This window comes from Ochotona curzoniae, unplaced genomic scaffold (assembly GCF_017591425.1).
Source record: "Ochotona curzoniae isolate NIBS_2020 unplaced genomic scaffold, NIBS_Ocur_1.0 contig_2688, whole genome shotgun sequence".
Taxonomy (NCBI): Eukaryota; Metazoa; Chordata; class Mammalia; order Lagomorpha; family Ochotonidae; genus Ochotona; species Ochotona curzoniae.
In genome coordinates this window covers 27,192,055-27,209,647 of record NW_024465553.1, presented here as the reverse complement: position 1 = coordinate 27,209,647, position 17,593 = coordinate 27,192,055, and the positions used below count along the sequence as shown (strand labels likewise).

Below are 17,593 nucleotides of genomic sequence, written 5' to 3'. Positions count from 1 at the left end.
TGTCTTGGGAACAACCCTCCCCAGGCACCAACCACACCAGCAAGAGGATGGTGGCCTCCCAGACCCGGCAAGGTGCTCCGTCAATTTCCATTATTCATACATCACCTCATCTCTGCTGTTTTATTAAAAGAAACATAAAACTTGTAGCAGGTGGATTGCTGCGAATTTTTGGTTAGGTTTCTCTGAACACAGACTTTTAAACACACATGCTTGAGTATTTCTTAAAATGTCCTTCTCCATGAAGGCACTCGGTCAAGACCCTTTCCCCAAGATTCCCAGCAGTCACTGTTCATTCTTCATTACATGTTGAAGGTTTTGAAAGTTGTGTCCGAAGCTAAAAATCACAGAGGCGTCTTGGAGGAGTCTTGAGCGTGGGAGACGACTGCTACTCTCAGGGCTCCCACGTTCCCCTCCAGAGCCTGGTGCCACGCAAGCTCTCCTGTCAGTTGCTTTTCTTCCTCAAGGTGCTGAAGTATGAGGAGTCAGCATCCTGCAAGACAATACCAGTGCCCCCGGTCAGTCCCTCCTGCTGGACTTCATCTTGGTTGGACAAGCCCTTCTGTATGGAGGAGTTCCAGCACTAGGATCCTTACACAACTTGGGGAAGTGACTAAATTATTAGTCAAATACTGTAGCAGGAATTGGAGGTACACACACACACACACACCCCTCCAACGTGCTTCATGGTTACCTGCCACATCCAGCATCATGGGTTTCATCCTTTCTGCAATGCTGCACTCCCTTATCTTTTTTTTTTTAAAGATTTATTTTTATCATTTTTTTTTTTTTATTGGAAAGGCGGATATACAGCGAGGAGAGACAGAGAGGAAGATCTTCCGTCTGATGCTATACCGATCCAAAGCCAGGAGCCTCTTCCGGGTCTCCCACGCGGGTGCAGGTTCCCAAGGCTTTGGGCTGTCCTCGACTGCTTTCCCAGGCCACAGGCAGGGAGCTGGAAGGGAAGCGGGGCTGCCGGGATTAGAACCGGCGCCCATATGGGATCCCGGGCATGCAAGGCGAGGACCTTAACCACTGCGCCACCGCGCCGGGCCCACAACTCCCTTATCTTGTAGCTCGGTTTATCATATCTACAAGGACTCCCTCCCTCTGATCCAAAGAGCAGCTCAGAGTACTTAGAATTGAGATATTTGGGAGATAACTAAAACGACTTGTGAACTTTAACTGTATGCTCTAAATCAACGCAGCCTGATAATCCCTGAGATGTAACATTATATTTGAGAAGATACGTTGTCTGCCACTTCCAGGGTTTTGCACTAAGACAAAGTAACAATGATAGTGCAAAATGTAGTGTGCTTACTGTTGTTGATGCGTTAAACCAATATTGACAGAAACAAAGTTCTAGGCTTCATTTATTCTTGAAATGAAACTCCACAGGTATTGTTCCCTAACCTAGGAGATAGAAGCAAATTCAACTACTAAGAAGAAGTACAAGGAGCTTGAATGAACTGGGATGGCATTTTCTTAAGTGGGTGCCGATCAACACATGTCACGCCAAAACAAAAGGAGGGGATAAGAAGACAGGCGGAGGGGAGAGACGGAGGAATCGTCTTCACACATTTTGATGGCTTTGTGTCAAGAATGAGGCATCATGTCCCAGAAAATGGATTGGTAAATGAGAGAATGCTTGCTTGGTTTATCATAGAAAAGATAATAAAACACCAAGACCATCTCGGTGGGAGGGAAAAAAACATGTGGTTTTTTTTTTTTTTAGAAAAGGCTAGTTGTAATTAAATGCTAGGTCTGAGTATGGTTCATGTTTTACAGCTAAATATCCTGGAAGCAAAATGAAATAATGTTCCCACACACATTTCTGGAAGAACCACTAGTACAGTGTGAGTGAAATTCCCTAGCCCCTGCCTGGTCTGTCCTTTGGCACTAATTATGTCCTGAAGGTTTTCTTTCCCTAACCTACTACTTAAACCACTGAGAATATACACTGGCATGGACACTTTGAAAAACTGTATGGAAATTCCTCAACAATTTAAAATAGAATTATCTTACAGTAAGTCCATATTTGGTTGTTAAAATATCTGGGCCTGTATATTTCACATATTTTTTTTTTAAAAAAAGTTTATTTAGCTCACAAAGTTGGAAGCTAAAGGTACAGGATTGTCTGGCCACATATTGGCTCCCAGCAGGACAGAGAAGTAGAAAGGAGCCCAGCACATGGGGAAGCCTTCATTTCGGTCCAGCCACTCTTGCATAACTGACTGGGCCCTTGCAAGAATTGCCTCAGTCCTTTCCAAAGACAGTGCCCCATGACCCAGCTTCCTTCCACTTGCCCTCCCCCAGCTCTTAAAGGTTCCACTCTCTCTGCAACGCCAGATTGGGCACCACACTTCTGCTATATGAACCTTTAGGGGTCGAAGCTCATCCAAACCATTGTAGATTTATATCCAGAGGAAAGAAAGCCAACCTCTGGAGGAGATACCTGCACTCCTGTGTTCATTTCAGAATTATTCACAATAGCCAAGATAGTGGAACAAGCTCAAGTGTGTCAGTGGATGAAGGATTAAGAAAATGTGCCACACACACAATGAAACAAGGAAATCCTGCCAAGCGGCAACATGGGTGAATCTGGAGGACGTTATGCTAAATGAAAATGCATGATACAGAAAGATAAATATTGTATGATCCCATTTGCATGCAGAATCTAAAGATGTCTATACTCGCAAAAGAGTGGAGTGGTAGCTGCCAGGGGCTGGGGAGTAGAGAAAATAGGGCGATGCTGCTCAGAGTGTATGAACTTTTGGTTACAAAATGAATATAACTTATGCAAGTTCTAGGGCTCTAATATACAGCGTGGGAACTAGGGCTAAAAACGCTGTATATACCTGAAGCTGGCTGAGAGTATGACAACTATTCTCACTGCAAAAAAAAAAAAAAAAACACTATGAAATGCTAAATATGTGAATCATATTGATGTAAGCATTTTACAATATATACATAAATTACATTCTGCGCTTTAAATATGTGCAATTTTTATTTGGCAATTATAAGAAAATCTTGGGGCTGGCATGGCGGCGCAGCAAGCTAATCCTCTGTCTGTCGCACATCCCATACAGATGCTGGTTCATGTCCCATTGTTCTACTTCTGATCTAGCTCCCTGATAACAGCAGAGGATGTCCCAAGCCTTGGAGCTCCTACACTCCACGCCTAAGATGTGAGCTAAGCTCCTGGATTCCAGCCTCACACCAACTCAGGTCAGAGGCCATTAGGGGAGTGAACCAATGGGTGGAAGATCCCTGTTTCTCTTTCTTTCTGTCTATAATTCTGACTTTCACATAAAATGAGTAAAGCTTTTAAAACGAAGTGAATCTTTGTTACTAGATGTAACTTGAAAATGTTGCTACTATCAATTCAGGATGAGAAAGAAAATAAAGCACAAAAGCAAGCATAGCAATGTACAGGCTGTACTCTTGCTTTGCCCATAGCAACTTGATCCTCACAAAGCCTATTGTACACACAGGAGGATTAAGTTGCAGAAGAGTAACTTCTCAAAGGTCTGGGAGAGGACAGGGTAGAACTTGGCTCTGAACCCAGGGAGGTTGGCCCCAGGCTCCATGCTGTCAGCCTGGCAGTTGCCCTCCTCACCTCCTCTAGAAAAGGACCGTTCCCTCCTGCTCCTTACCGAGCCCCGCGCCGTTACCCAGCTCAGTGCTGTTACCAAGACACCACCACTCTCTTTGAAGCATTTTAGTGTGTTTCAGGTTTTGTGTAATTTTTATTCATTGTGTTCAAAAATGTTGGAATAAACTAAATGGCTAACTACAGTGATACAGGAAGAAAGTCAAGAGGGTCCCCTTAAACAAGGCTGGCGGCATGGGGAGGACTTGATGAGGGAGAGACAGTAGACCATTCAGACAGACACATTGGGCAAAGAGTAAATGGAGAAAACCAGCCACCTTTCATCTGGTAGATGGATTTCGTCTTGCAGGAAACTTGTTTCACAAAGATTAGTAATAATGTATGGGAAACCAACAGCTTTATGTAGAAACACAACTTTTGTTTCTATCATGAGACCAGCAGAAGGTTGGCAAGACAATTTTTTCCAACTGTATAAAATTTTATACTTTCCTGCAAAGCTGATATATAACATTAAGAAATAAATCAGGATCCGGCATGATAGTTAACGCGGCTAAAGTCCTTGCCTTGAATGCGCCAAGATCCCATATGGGCGCCAGTTCTAATCCCAGCAACGCTGCTTCCCCTCCAGCTCCCAGCCTGTGGCCAGGGAAAGCAGTCGAGGATGGTCCAAAGCTTTGGGTCCCTGCACCCATGTGGGAGACCTGGAAGAAGAAGCTCCTGGCTCCTGGCTTTGGATTGGCTCAGCTCCAGCTGTTGCAACCGCTTGGGGAGTGGACCATTCAAATGGGAGATCTTCCTCTCTCTCTTTCTTCTCCTCTCTGTATATCTGACTTTCCAATAAAACTAAAAAATATATATATATTAAAAAAAGGAAGAGATCAACTGTTCTTACCATACCACGCTTAAACGTCTCAATCCTTTTATTCGCAAATTTGTTGGTAATCCACCAGGCCCAGGTGGGCATATACTGCCACAAATATCCCAGCAACAAAAAAGGCTGATCAGCAATCCAAACTTCTTTCAAATCATTGGCCATGCTGATTAACATCAGCCGCACACAACGACTGGTTGACATCTTGTAGGACTGGTCCCCGTCACGGCCTACAATCTAAGAAAATTTAGAAATTAAATGATTGCTGACTACACAGCCAAGCTCTTTCACAGAACCATTAAGCCTGAAACGATCCAAAGGCCACCTAGTTGTACGGTGAATTTAGTGGGACCTCTCCCCGCCTCCCCCAAGTCCCCATAGGTACTCCTGGGGGTTTACAAACTTCTGTAATATTTTAAAAACCTATCAGAAGTCATACACTCACCAGAAAAGATTATGCGGGCTAGCTAAAAGATGGATGCTCCTTGCTTATAATTAAAATTCTATCATCTTTGCATGTTTAAAGATGATTTCAATATCAAAGCAGTAAGACATGTATTCAGCAAATGAAATCCCATAAAACACAGGGTCTGTGGGAACGATGTGCAGGAAGAAGGCATTCTTTCCTTGGTAGAGAAACAAATGTGTTCCATTGGACATGAAGGAGTAGTCACACAGAGGGGACACAAGAGGAACTGCAATCTTAGCAGAGCAATCTGGGCGATTTCATGAGCCTTTATGAAAAATGGGATGCCAAGGCATTAACCAGCCTTAATTGATTTCATAACGTCATGAGTTTAATTTTATGAGTAATCCAAATGTGATTCTAACACAAACACACCCAGACAGATAGTAAAATAACAGATACATAGCTGGTAGTCATCCCCGATGTGAATGTTTACCTTTGTGACTTCCTCTGTTAGGGCGTTCTTCACAATACTTGACTGCACAGGTCCTGGGCAAATGTTAGAAATGATTATACCTGGGTATGCAGTAAGTTCAGTGCGGAGAGCATTAAAAAAACCCTTCAGGGACAAGCCAAAGAAACGAAAAAAAAAGGATTAGACATATTTTTCATGAGCTATCAAAATACACTCTGACAATGTCTGGATAAAGAACAAACAGTGAAATTATGCAAGCTCCTTGAGTATATTTTTCTATCATGTGAGACCTGGCAGCAGTATAGAACAATCTGAGCTCTCTCCAAGTACAATTGGTTCACCCCGTGGCTAGTGGTGACTCTTGCCATCAATGGTATTTGGAGCTGGGTACAAGGCAGGAAGGGAGACATGGACAGAGCCAGCTGTCATCCACCAACTAGTCCAGTTGCCTTCAGGGGCCGGCATTGGACCTGGAAGCTGGCAACTCCAAACTCCAGCAACTCAATCGCGTGGGCCATCACCACTGTCTCCCACAGCAGCTGGAAGGCAGATTAAGGGGCCAGAGCTAGGAGTCCTACCAGGGTATTCCAACATGGGCCACAAGTCTCTGAGCTGCTGGGATGCGTGCCTGCCCCACCATCAGTGATACTAGATGAGCGATGTCTACATGAAACCATCCCTAAGAGGTTTGAAGCATCCTGCTCTCAGTTCAGATTCCCAGAAAATCGCGCACAGTGAGTTTCTCTATTCCCCAAAGTGGTCTAGAGTGCCAATGTTTGGGACAAGAGGGAACAGAAGGAAGTCTTGGTATTTCATAGGAACACTTAGGAGAAAGGAAACTTTCCCCAGCTGTAGTAGTATTGTAACAAAATGAATTTGTGTGATCAAACAACTGTCCTTTGGTGATGATAAGAAGACAGACACATAGCTAAGAAAAGGAGCAATGTGATTGCCTAATGAAAGACTTCTGTAAAACAAGCCAGTCCCTCTGGACTCAAAGCCATTTCCTAATGTTTCAAGCCTACTTTCTCACAAGGCTGGGCTAACTTCTGCAAAGCCCAACAGCTATTGTACCATGTGTTTGCCTATGAGCCAGCATTCAACAGTCCCCAGCCCATAAATGTGACCCATACAAACACAGGGCCTACGAGGGCTCCTGCAGGCAGAGCCTGAGCAGTACCGACTCAGGGGTCCACAAAGGAAGAAGCTGGTAAACAAATAGACAAGTCCTGTGTCTTTGACCTCTGCCCCTCCTTTGCATAGCAAGAGAGGACCCTCAGCAACAGCACATCAGCCACTCAAACCTCTCTTAGTCTGAAATAACACCCAAATTTCTGCATGAAACAGGGGTTCACTCTGTAGCTTGCGGGAATCTGAGAAGGAAATGTGCTCTCCAACAGACACCCTCCTGGTTTAGAGTCCCACCGCCATCAGCTCACTGAGTTCCGGACTGCCACATCCTACCAGAGGATCAAACTATTGGGCCGAGCAACAGTGACTCCAGCACCCTGCCAAAGTCAAGCAGACACTCCCATCCGGGAATGTTTGGAATGGCCAAGTCACCTTGACCTTGTCTCTGCACAGAAGGTCAACACCTGCCTTGATGACATGTCACAAGCATGGGCAAACGGGAACTGCTGCCTTATCCCATCCCCCATGCCTCAGATATAGCCCAGTACACGTGGTCACCCGCTGAGTGGAAGTGGTCCCACCGCTGTCTCCCACCAGGAAGCAATCCATCTCTCTCCCCTGATTAATAAAACCCTTTACTTAGACTGAAAGACTCTCTCAATGCTTTCATAGCACTTTCATCCTTCATCAGCAGGCTACTTTCACTCTGAGAAACAGCCTTGCTGGTAGGCTCTGGTGACTGGCAATAATCTCGTGCTACCCAGTGTGCAGTGTGATTCTGTGGCCCAAATTGCTAACACAAACCCAGTAAACAAATAGTGAGTGGTGGGAGGCAAGCCAGACAGCCTGGCTGTGCTTTACTGCAGAGCCCTGCACGTCTTAGGAGATGGGGTGGCTACTGCTTTGTTCAGCTGCCTGCCAGAGGCTTGTGTTACAACAGCACTACCGGAACTGACGGATGCCCCATGACAAAGGAGGACATCGGACCCAGTGCATTAGCCTAACGGCTAAAGTTCTCACCTTGCACATGCCAGGATCTTATATAGGCACCGGTTCTGATCCTGGCAGCCTTGCTTCCCATCCAACTCCCTGCTTGCAGCCTGGGAAAGCAGCTGAGGACACCCCCAAGGCCTTGGGACCCTGAACCTGAGTGGGAGACCCAGAAGAGCTCCTGGCTCCTGGCTTCAGAACGGCTCAGCTCTAACCATGGCGGCCTCTTAGGGAGTGAATCATTAGATGGAAGAGCTTCTTCTCTGTCTCTCCTCCTGTCTGTATATCTGACTTTCCAGTAAAAATAAATAAACCTTGAAAGAAAGAAAAGAAAAGAAAAGAAAAGAAAAGAAAAGAAAAGAAAAGAAAAGAAAAGAAAAGAAAAGAGAAGAGAAGAGAAGAAAAGAAAAGAGAAGAAAAGAAGGAGGACATCACCCCTGCAGTGTTCTACTTCCCGGCTTTGTGCAGTCAGCATTCCTCCCAACGGAGAGGGGATGTCCTAACGACTCCCAAATCTGAAGCGTGAAACCATGACAACCACGCAGCAAGTGGTCTCATTATCCCAGCAGTAGCTGAGCTTCCAGAGCATTAACTGTCCTCTTGTGTCTCTTCTAATCACTCTTTTCTTCCTTCGACGTCTCCATATTTGCACTCTGATGCATCTCCAATATTATTCTTTCTAAGCTATGCTCAAGCTCTTCCCCTAGCCTCTGCGTAGATGAGACTTCCTTCTTGCAGCGAACCCAGAGTGTGACTTTTCCCAACAGAGCTCATGTGAGGCCCAAGTTATCATCTAGTTGGCGCTGCCTATTTCTGACAGGTGTCTCTGGTTCCCAAAGGGGAAGGGGGAAAAGTCACAGAAAAAAAAAAAAACAAATGTAGAAGAAAATACATCCTCAAGTTCATAGAGAAGCAAAAAAGAGGCACACTCCCAAGTTACCCTGAAGCTGTGGTGGGAATAAAGATAATGTGCAGGGTGACATGTGGAGTAGCCTATATACTTCCACACCTTTTCATCTTTACATTGCAGCATCCTTTGCAATACATGGAACAGGGCAGGTGCTCAATACACATTTCTGAGTAAGACAGAGGCTAATATGTCTCAAGTCTGTCTGAACATTCACTGGGGATATCATCTTCCAAACTCCTTCCTGGTCTTCCTGCCCTAGCCCACTGAGCTCACTCCCTGATGGCCATCCTCCCACTTGTATATTTAGATCCGTTTCTATCAGAGTTGAGCAGCCTTACCCGCAGTGCATGCTTGCTGGCACAATATCCACTGGAAAGGGGTACAGAGGTGATACCTGCCAGGCTGTTCACAACAATAATCTTTCCTTGCTTCCTCTCAATCATGTGAGGCAGGACATGCTTTGTCAAGGACAAAGTCCCTAAGTAGTTAAGCTCTATGAGCTCCTTGAAGACATCCACGCTGGTGTCCACAAACAGAGAACGCTGCGTCCTTCCTCCATTGTTGACCAGTATGTCGATCTGGAGAAACAGAACCAGGAAGTGTCCTGTGGTTGCACTGGCGAAGTGACCAGCGGTGGCTGAGCATACTGCTAACTGCAAACAAGGCTCTATTTCTAGAGCTCAGCACTCAGCAGGCGCGATAAGAACCTAACTCCCCCCAGGAGTGGGATTCCCCTCTTAAGTGACTTTTTATGGGAGGTAGTCAACGTTATTAAAAATAAAGGCATCGGTGATGATTTTAGCTTTGCTGGTTCTACAAGAAGGAATGAGTACTTGTTAAGATTGAAAAAACGTATAAGGATACTTTAAAAAGTTCACAGAAAATGGAATGAATGGCTTTGGTTTATTTGATTTAAAAAATTTAAGTCCAGGGCCCGGCGCGGTGGCGCAAGTGGTTAAAGGTCCTCGCCTTGCACGCCTGGGATCCCATATGGGCGCCGGTTCTAATCCCGGCAGCCCCGCTTCCCTTCCAGCTCCCTGCCTGTGGCCTGGGAAAGCAGTCGAGGACAGCCCAAAGCCTTGGGACCCTGCACCTGCATGGGAGACCCAGAAGAGGTTCCTGGCTCCTGGCTTAGGATTGGTATAGTACCAGCCGTTGCGGTCACTTGGGGAGTGAATCATCGAACGGAAGATCTTCCTCTCTGTCTCTCCTCTCTGTATATCCGCCTTTCCAATGAAAAAAATAATAAAAAATAAATCTTTAAAAAAAAAAATTTAAGTCCATTCATTGTTTTTTTCCTAAGAGGCATGGTTCACAAACCTTGCAACCTAATTAAGCCCAGGTCCAAGCTGCATGCACCCCATTGGCCTGAAACGATTTTGTATGTGAGCGTCGCTCGTGGGGATCGCGAGACAGAGCGACAGAAGCACGCTCCAGCTACAGAGAATGCTACTTACTCTGCCAAACTCCTGGAGAACAGCTTTCGTGGCCGCTTCATGTGTACTTCTGTCAGTCAAATCAAAGGGCAAAACGAGGATATCTTTTCCTTTTAAATTGCCGTTCTCTGAAGAAAGATACTGGAAACTTAGCGGAAGTCATGCCCAAATCAATCCAGTTCCTCCCCGCTCCCCCACCCCGACAATAGGAGCTGGCAGTGAAGTCGCCTAGCTGAGGGCTAGGGCACAGGTGCCAACAGGGCACCCTCCCATCAGAGAGCAACACTGGGAGGTTTTGCAGAAAGTTCATTGGCACTCTTCAGCCTGAACACATCCATGGACAGTGCTTAATCAAACGTGATGCTAGAAGTCGAACGCAAGCAAACGTCGTAGAACAAGTTCTCTGACGTACGGAGGTACATTTGTTTTGTGATAGGCTGACCAAGTTCAGTCGTAAGCTTGAAAATTAATTAAGAACCTTGGAACCCTGCAGTCAAATGAAAGTCGCCTCCCTGCAGAGACAAGGGATTCCAAAAGGAAGCCCCGGCGAAGGACAGAATCCTCAAAGGACAGGCTGAGCTATTCTGGACTCGGCTGTTCTGCTTCTGTTCGCCAAGAAACCGGGCAATTCCCGCAAGAAGCACAAGCGAGACGGGAAATGAATTACGAAGACCTTGACGAGCAAAAGAGCAAACTGTGAAACATCACCTCTGTTAAAAGATGTGACTTGCATAAGCATCCCAAGAAGTGAGGACACACTGCAGGGTGCAACTCTCACTGAATCAGTGAAACATACCTTGACATCATGATGCTAGAATTTCTGCCTTTGCCTGTACCTACAATGCCATGATGTAACAACAGCACAATGCTAAACTTGTAGCTGTTACGACACGACTATACTACTATGCCAATATGGGAGCGGAATGATGGGAAGAGAAAACGGAGATGGAAGAGAGGAGAGGGCAATTCCTATGCCTACCAAACTATATCGTGGGAAGTAATAATAGCAATAAGACATGAAAACTTATGCGTGAGGTGAGACTACGAGGAGAATTCACACGCCAGCTGAGAAACATTGAGGGCTTATTTTGCGCCACCAGGACAGACTTTGCAAGTCGCAGAGGTAGAGGAACAGCTGTGAAGAGGGGGTCCGGGGGGAGGGGGGGAAACCCAGGAGGCTTCTGCAGTCCCAGGTGGCGGCTAACTCTCCTCCTGGGTGGTTAACTCTATCAGCGAAGTGAGAGAAGATTTTCTTAAAAAACGACAGGTAGAAAAGTCAAAGAAAGGAATGGCCTCCGGGACATTCAAAATTATACCAGTTTAAGTACTTGAGATTCTGTCAGCAGTAATTACTACTGGAGGTTGCTTTCAATATGGATATAACTACACCAAAATTCAAACATTAACCTTGATGCCATTTCCACCAACGTGAAAGATACTGCCTCAAGTTGCATTTTTAAATTTAATTCCATTCCTATTTTAAATAACAAAATTCATATGACATAAAAACATAAAAACATAAAAAAAATCCCATAGAACCCCAAATGACTAATCAATTATGTCTCATCATCCTATATATATTTAAACTAAGCAATAAATATACTACTTATGGTAACTTTGAAATATATATCATGTCGTTGAAATAGTCATAGAAATTCAATCTTAGGACTTAGTTAATATCTGACATTTGAGCAAACACCAGCATTAAGAGAACTGGTGACAGAGGCAATTAACGACTCGATGGCAATAAGACCAGGCACGCAGCACTCAATGTTTGCAGCTGGGTGTCCTGCCCCGTAAAACCCACGTGTCTTTCCAAGGTCCCCAAAGCTGCGTCCGCCTTCGGATGCTGATGTGTGTCTCAGGAACACGGCTGCCGCTGTAGAGTCACTCACCCAAGCATCTTCTCTTCACCCTTTCCAGCTCCTGCGCCCTCCTGGCTGACAGCACGAGATAAACTCCTAGCTTAGACAACTGGTAAGCCAGCTCCTCGCCAATGCCACTCGACGCTCCGGTCACCCACACTACCATGTCGGTCAGCTCCCATTCTAAACGGGAAGAAGCAGAGAGGAAGGGTAGAGACTAAGTGTGGATTCCTCCCATAAACCAAAGGTCGCCCCGACCCTCCCACAGCTTTAACCAGGGCCACCAAATATCATGATGACATGATGGCGAATGGAGCTCACAGTTTTGACTATCCTAAGAAAACATCGTCTATTTCTGTAAAGCACAAATACAGATCACGTGTTCCAGGATACTCTTGATATCTTCCAGACTGTACTTGCGGCTCCACCATTTCATGTTCGCGGCTCAATTGATGCATGTAATTGACAAAGACAAGCAAGGTTCAAGTGAACACGAACCCACTGCCTGGACTCATTTCCTTATCCAAAAAAGGAAGAATCCAGGTTAGATGACGGCTAGAGGTCCCATCTTGTTTTCTATGATTCTGATTTGTTCCAATGGCAGTGCTGACCAGGACTCCAAAACACGCCAGGGTCTGGGCCGTGGGGGGATGAAATAATCCTAAAATCACAGGGAGTCATTTCTGATGTCTGCCAGCAAAGCTCGTGTTATGTTAAGCATTATTGGAACAAGCTGCCACCTCAGGGTGCTCGAGCATTCCACCTGCAGCACCGAGAGGTTGCTGTACCTTGCCGATCCCATTCTGTGCCTTGAACTAAAGGCTGTAAAAATGCTTTAGCAAATAAGTCACTTATTCTCCTCTGGTCCAATGGCTTGCAGTGCACAGGACTGCCACTGTCTACTGGATCCAAAGCACTGCAGTCCACGGTTCTCATGTGCTTATTTATAAAACCCAAAGGGTCCGCATGTGTATGATGAAAAAACTTTTTAAAAAATGGGGGAAAAAAGGGGGGTGGTGGGGATCAGGGTTGTGGCACAGTGGGTTAAGGTACCACTTGCAATGTTTACTTCCTACTAGCTTGTCTGGAAAAGCAGCGTGAGATGGTGAAAGCGCTTGGGTCCCTGCCACCCACATGGGAGACCAGGACGGAGCTCCAGGCTCCTGGCTTCAGCCTGGCCCAGCCCTGGCTATGGTAGCATTTGAGGAGTGACCCAGCAGATGAAATATCAATCTCCTCTCTCTCTCTCTCTCTCTCTTACTGTCTTTCAAATAAATAGATATTTAGTAAGAGAAAAAAAGTTTAGATCTCAGTTTCGTTTGCATTTAAATGAACTTAGCTTTACACTCAATTTTTCCATGAATTTTTGAAGCATCTTCAAATGTGTTATGAGCAAAACTCTTGGTTACCATCACACTGCTGATTTTGGATCAGAAAGGCTGCAAGTTGGAAACGAAGAGCAACTATTTTTTAATCAAACTGCTCTTTTTCTAGGATACTTCTTTTCCCCTTAAAGGCAGACTAACAGAGAAATGAAACAATAGAGAGAGGAGAGAGAGAGAGCCCGTTATGACTGCTGCTGTGGGTGCAGTGCCCTGCCTCGGTTCCAATGCTGCCTCTGTTACAGGCAGCCGTGCAACCCTTGTGTTTGTGCTGTGAAAACTTTAACTTTTAGCTTTAACTGTGTCCTTTAACTTTCTACAACCAGGAACAGGATAAATAATAAAGCACTCCTCACAGGACTGTCACGAGAAAGGAGTTTAAACCTGAAAGGGCGAAGAGTAGGACCTGGCATCACCTCATTGCTGAGTACCTGCCATCTGCCATTCCTGCCGGAATTGTCTAACACACGCAGCCCAGCAGCAGAGACTGGCCAGGCACGTGTGTGTTCACACGGCTGCTAATTCTAATGGCTTCGTGTCTTCCATCTCTTCCTCGTGAAAACCCGCAGAAGGATCTTAGGAAAATAAACAGGCATGCTTATTAACTCAGCGTTACAGAAAAGTAGGCTGAGTCTCCCTGGGATCCACTCAGCTCCGCTATGACGTCATCCCCATCGTGACTGGGGACCCACTTGCCCAGGTCTGGAAGACAGGAGGGACTCCAGCAATAACGGGTGAATAAACAAACCCTGGCCGGGCTGGGTTGAGTAACTGTGACCCACGGCTTTAAAACCCAACTGTCCCTCACACATCTGAGAAAGCAAATCCGCCCTGAGGACAAAAGGTTTCTGGAAACATCTGAATCAAAGACAGAAACATCCTACGCATCAGATCCAGGCCACGGACTGCCCCGTGTCCTGCGCGTACTTCTGTGGAAAGACACAGGACCATCGTCACAAACCACGGGCCGCACGTTCTGGGAATTAGCACTCATCGGCTGTTCCAAAACTTTGCAGTCCTAAGGCTAGCCGAAAGAGTTTATTTTGTTATGAGCCGCCCAGTTTAGAACTGATGGCTTCTTCATTTTTACACCCAGTGCGGGGGCAGGCTGGGGTCTCCATCACTGTTCCAGGCCCCCAGAGCTTGGCAGGTCGCAGCTACACAGGCAGAACTCAGCATGGAGGCTGGCTCCACCAGCAGGTGTGCGGGGCGCTTCTGCTGAAGGCCCGCCATCGCAGCCCTGCCTGTTGCCTCATGTCTCCTGGCAGCTACTCCAGAGGTGACACCATGAGGTGCCTGACAGTGACCTAAAAGCTGGCTTCTCCTCGCCTCTGCCCTTGCTGGGATTCTTCCTACACAGGAGCACTCAGGGTTCTTCTGGGGGTGGAAACAACTCAGTATCTAAAAGTAGCCACCCCTCAATTTCATCACGTGAGAAAAATATTTGGAAACACGGGGAATTTGCCTAGAGGGAAAAGCGGAGACAGGAGACAGAAGCCATGTCCACGTGTCCACGGAGGATGACTGGGTGCCAACCACCAGGTCAGAGAGGGCTTGAGGTCCCCCCTGTTTTAGGCCGTACCATGTGGTTGAGCTGTCTGTGGTTTTCAGTGTCAAATATAAAACCCGCAGAGAAGTAAGGAGACCTTTCCCTGTTTTCTTTGTTTTGATCTTGGTACAATCCGCCCACCTTTCTGGCTGAGCTGCCTGAGGAGCTTGGCTCTACTTCCATGGGCCTTGAATCTTTGCTTCTTTTTTGCTTCCCCACTCACACCATCAAGAGTCATTTTAGCTGCGATTTTCCTTAAAACTCACCCATAAAGTCTTAAGTCCGCAGACACCTCTGTGAGCATTCATGTACTACACACACACATGGGTTTTAAAAATATATATATGAAAAAAATAAAATTCAAAGACATTCGTTTCAGTACAAAAATCATTGAAATCTTTTTTTAAAAGATTTATCTGTTTTTATTGCAAAGTCAGATATACAGAGAGAAGGAGATGATTCTGTCTGATGATTTACTCCTTAAGTGACCACAACTGCTGAAGCTGTGCTGATTTGAAGCCAGGAGCCAGGGGCTTGGAGCTCTTCTGGGTCTCCCACATGGGTGCAGGGTCCCAGGGCTTTGGGCCGCCCTCGACTGCCTTCCCAGGCCACAAGCAGGGAGCTGGATGGGAAGTGGGGCCACTGGCATTAGAACTGGTGCCCATATAGGATCCCAGAGTGTTCAAGGTGAGGACTTTAGCTGCTAGGCCACCGCGCTGGGCCTGTCTATGCACAGGTTTTTAATATTATACATTTTCCATGAACTTCTCGAAGAGCCTTACATAAAAAGAATTACATCAAAGGAACTCTGTAAGGGTTACTCTTTAATCTTCCATCCACTGGTTCACTCCCCAGGAGGCTGCAACAGCCAGAAGCTTCTTTCTGGTCTCCCTGGTGAATGGCAGGGCCTACCCTTGGGTCATCCTTCACTGCTTTTCCCAGGCCATTAGAACGGATCTGAATTGGAGGCAGAGCCGTGGAGACATGAACTTGTGTCCATTCGGACCCGGAGCTGCAGGCAGTGGTTTAAGTGGCTATGCTGCATCAGCCACTCTGTCATTTAACTTATAATTGTGTTTGCTGGATAACTCTTCATATAACTCATTTACTTAAACATGAATGCATCAAATTGCAGATGTTACTTATCTCAAAGTAATGCAGGTCCATCTAAAATGGTCAAAATTGTTATTTCTTCAGTAAATGTGAAAGAATCAAAGCAACTACATTTATTAAAAACTATTTTAAGTGCTATTCATCTTCAACATTTTAAATTGATATATAGTCATTCCAGAGGAACCTTTAAGCTGTGCTTGATATGAGAAAATAACTTTTGGCTTCCTAATTGTTCGATAGCTAATCAGATATGGTCAATATTTGTGCCTTTCGACATTTGATGCAGTGAAAAGTAAAATAGTAAGATATAAATTTGTGAAATTTTTGATTCAGTGGTTAATTCAGTATTTAGTTTTCCAAGTCCAAACTAACAGAAAAACACTGAGGATCCGACCCAAACAACATGGGCCGGACTACAGAGCGTTCCTCTGTTAAGAGTTAATCAAACTTTGGTGTATTGGGACTGGAAATCCACCAATCACAGCCTTGTGACGCAGCCTGCACACCCGGAGCTTTGCATTAGCTTCAGTCTGCACGTTTTACACCCAAGACACACCACACACACACACACACACACACACACGCGCGCGCGCGCGCGCGCGCGCGCGTAAGTTGAGCCCTGGAATGGCACAGTCACCTAGCGTGCGTGCGATCTGTCAGCTCTTTGGAACACGGCACCCACTTAAACCCCTTGGCCTGTCTTCTGAGGGAACAGCCAACCCCACATCCTGTTCTTTTCATGCTGCAAATGTACCCCAGGAAAGTTCCACTTTCCAAACCCTTAAATAATCCCCAGCCTAGCTTCGGAAAAGTCACTTCATTCTGAATATTCACATGAATATGTCCCATCTGGAAAATCAGTCGGGCGGCTACTTTGCACGAACAATGGTGAAGGCTGGAAGGCACGCGCCTCGGGCCGAGCACGCCCCCGCTGCGGCACACGGAGGCTGCTCAGTACCAGGACACCCCAGGTCCACGGCCATCCCGTGGGCAGCAAGCCACAGCGGAAGCAGCTGTGCCAGCAGGCGCCTCTCGTGCGTCCATCACGAACTGGCGGCAGGTCAGACGCCAACTCGAGCCCTTTGCAGAGTGGCACTTTCATTCGGAGGAGAAAGTGAACTAGGTGACCTGGGTAAATGCCAGTGTTAGCTGGGAGAGGGGTGCACAGCTTCAGGAAGCAAGAGCACGCTACCACCCCATCCCCGTCCTCAAGAGGTTCTGCCCTGGGTTCCCCCTCCTATCCGCCCCCAGATTCCTGGGAATCCCGGCGCCCCGCGATTCTTGCTGCTCTCCCAGGCTGCACCGCAACTGCACGCTAGGAGCCAGCCAGGCCGGAGCACAAATGGTGCAGATTCGCCTGCCGCTGCACGGACCTCCTCCCTCCCCGCGCTGGGGGCAGGCGCAGGCAGCCTCGCCTGCCGCCAGTGCATTGGCCCAGCGGCAGTGCCCATGGGGATCCAGGAGTGGCTTCCCACGCAGGGTCCTCACCTGGGCGTCGCCCCTGCCATTCGGCCCACAGCAGAGTCAGGTCGCCGTCAGCCCGCAGGAAGCGCACGAGCTGCACCACGAGCAGAAGGGGCGCGCACAGCGCCAGCAGCCACAGCGCCAGCTCCCAGCTCATCGCGTCCGAGAGCGCGGGTGGCAGAGGAACAAGAAGGCAGCGCCCACTAGTACCCGGGCCCCAGGAGGCCGCCCGGCCCCGCCGGCCCCGCCCCGGGCGTGGCTCCGCACCGGCCGCTTCTCCCGCGCCGGGAACCGCGGGGGGCTGGCCCCTGCGTGTGCTCCTAATTAAATAACAGGAGCAAAAGGCGCGGGTGGCTTCAAGATTTTGTAATTTAAGAACGTCCCCTAGCAG

The 17,593-nt window shown here is 47.0% G+C and overlaps 1 protein-coding gene across 2 annotated transcripts; it reads right to left on the bottom strand.

Moving 5' to 3' along the window:
* Window positions 1-178: 178 nt before the first annotated feature.
* DHRS7 (dehydrogenase/reductase 7) lies at window positions 179-17,370 on the bottom strand. 2 transcript variants are annotated; one of them, XM_040975490.1, is made up of 7 exons: window positions 17,227-17,370; window positions 11,725-11,877; window positions 9,851-9,957; window positions 8,732-8,971; window positions 5,384-5,506; window positions 4,503-4,718; window positions 179-490 (listed from the first exon to the last, which is right to left on the bottom strand). In XM_040975490.1, the coding sequence occupies exons 1-7, from the start codon at window positions 17,357-17,359 to the stop codon at window positions 443-445; spliced, it is 1,020 nt and encodes a 339-aa protein (XP_040831424.1). In that variant the 5' UTR covers window positions 17,360-17,370; the 3' UTR covers window positions 179-442. The 2 variants fall into 2 exon arrangements, with proteins under 2 accessions (XP_040831424.1, XP_040831425.1); XM_040975491.1 differs by lacking the exon at window positions 8,732-8,971.
* Between the last annotated feature and the right edge of the window lie 223 nt (window positions 17,371-17,593).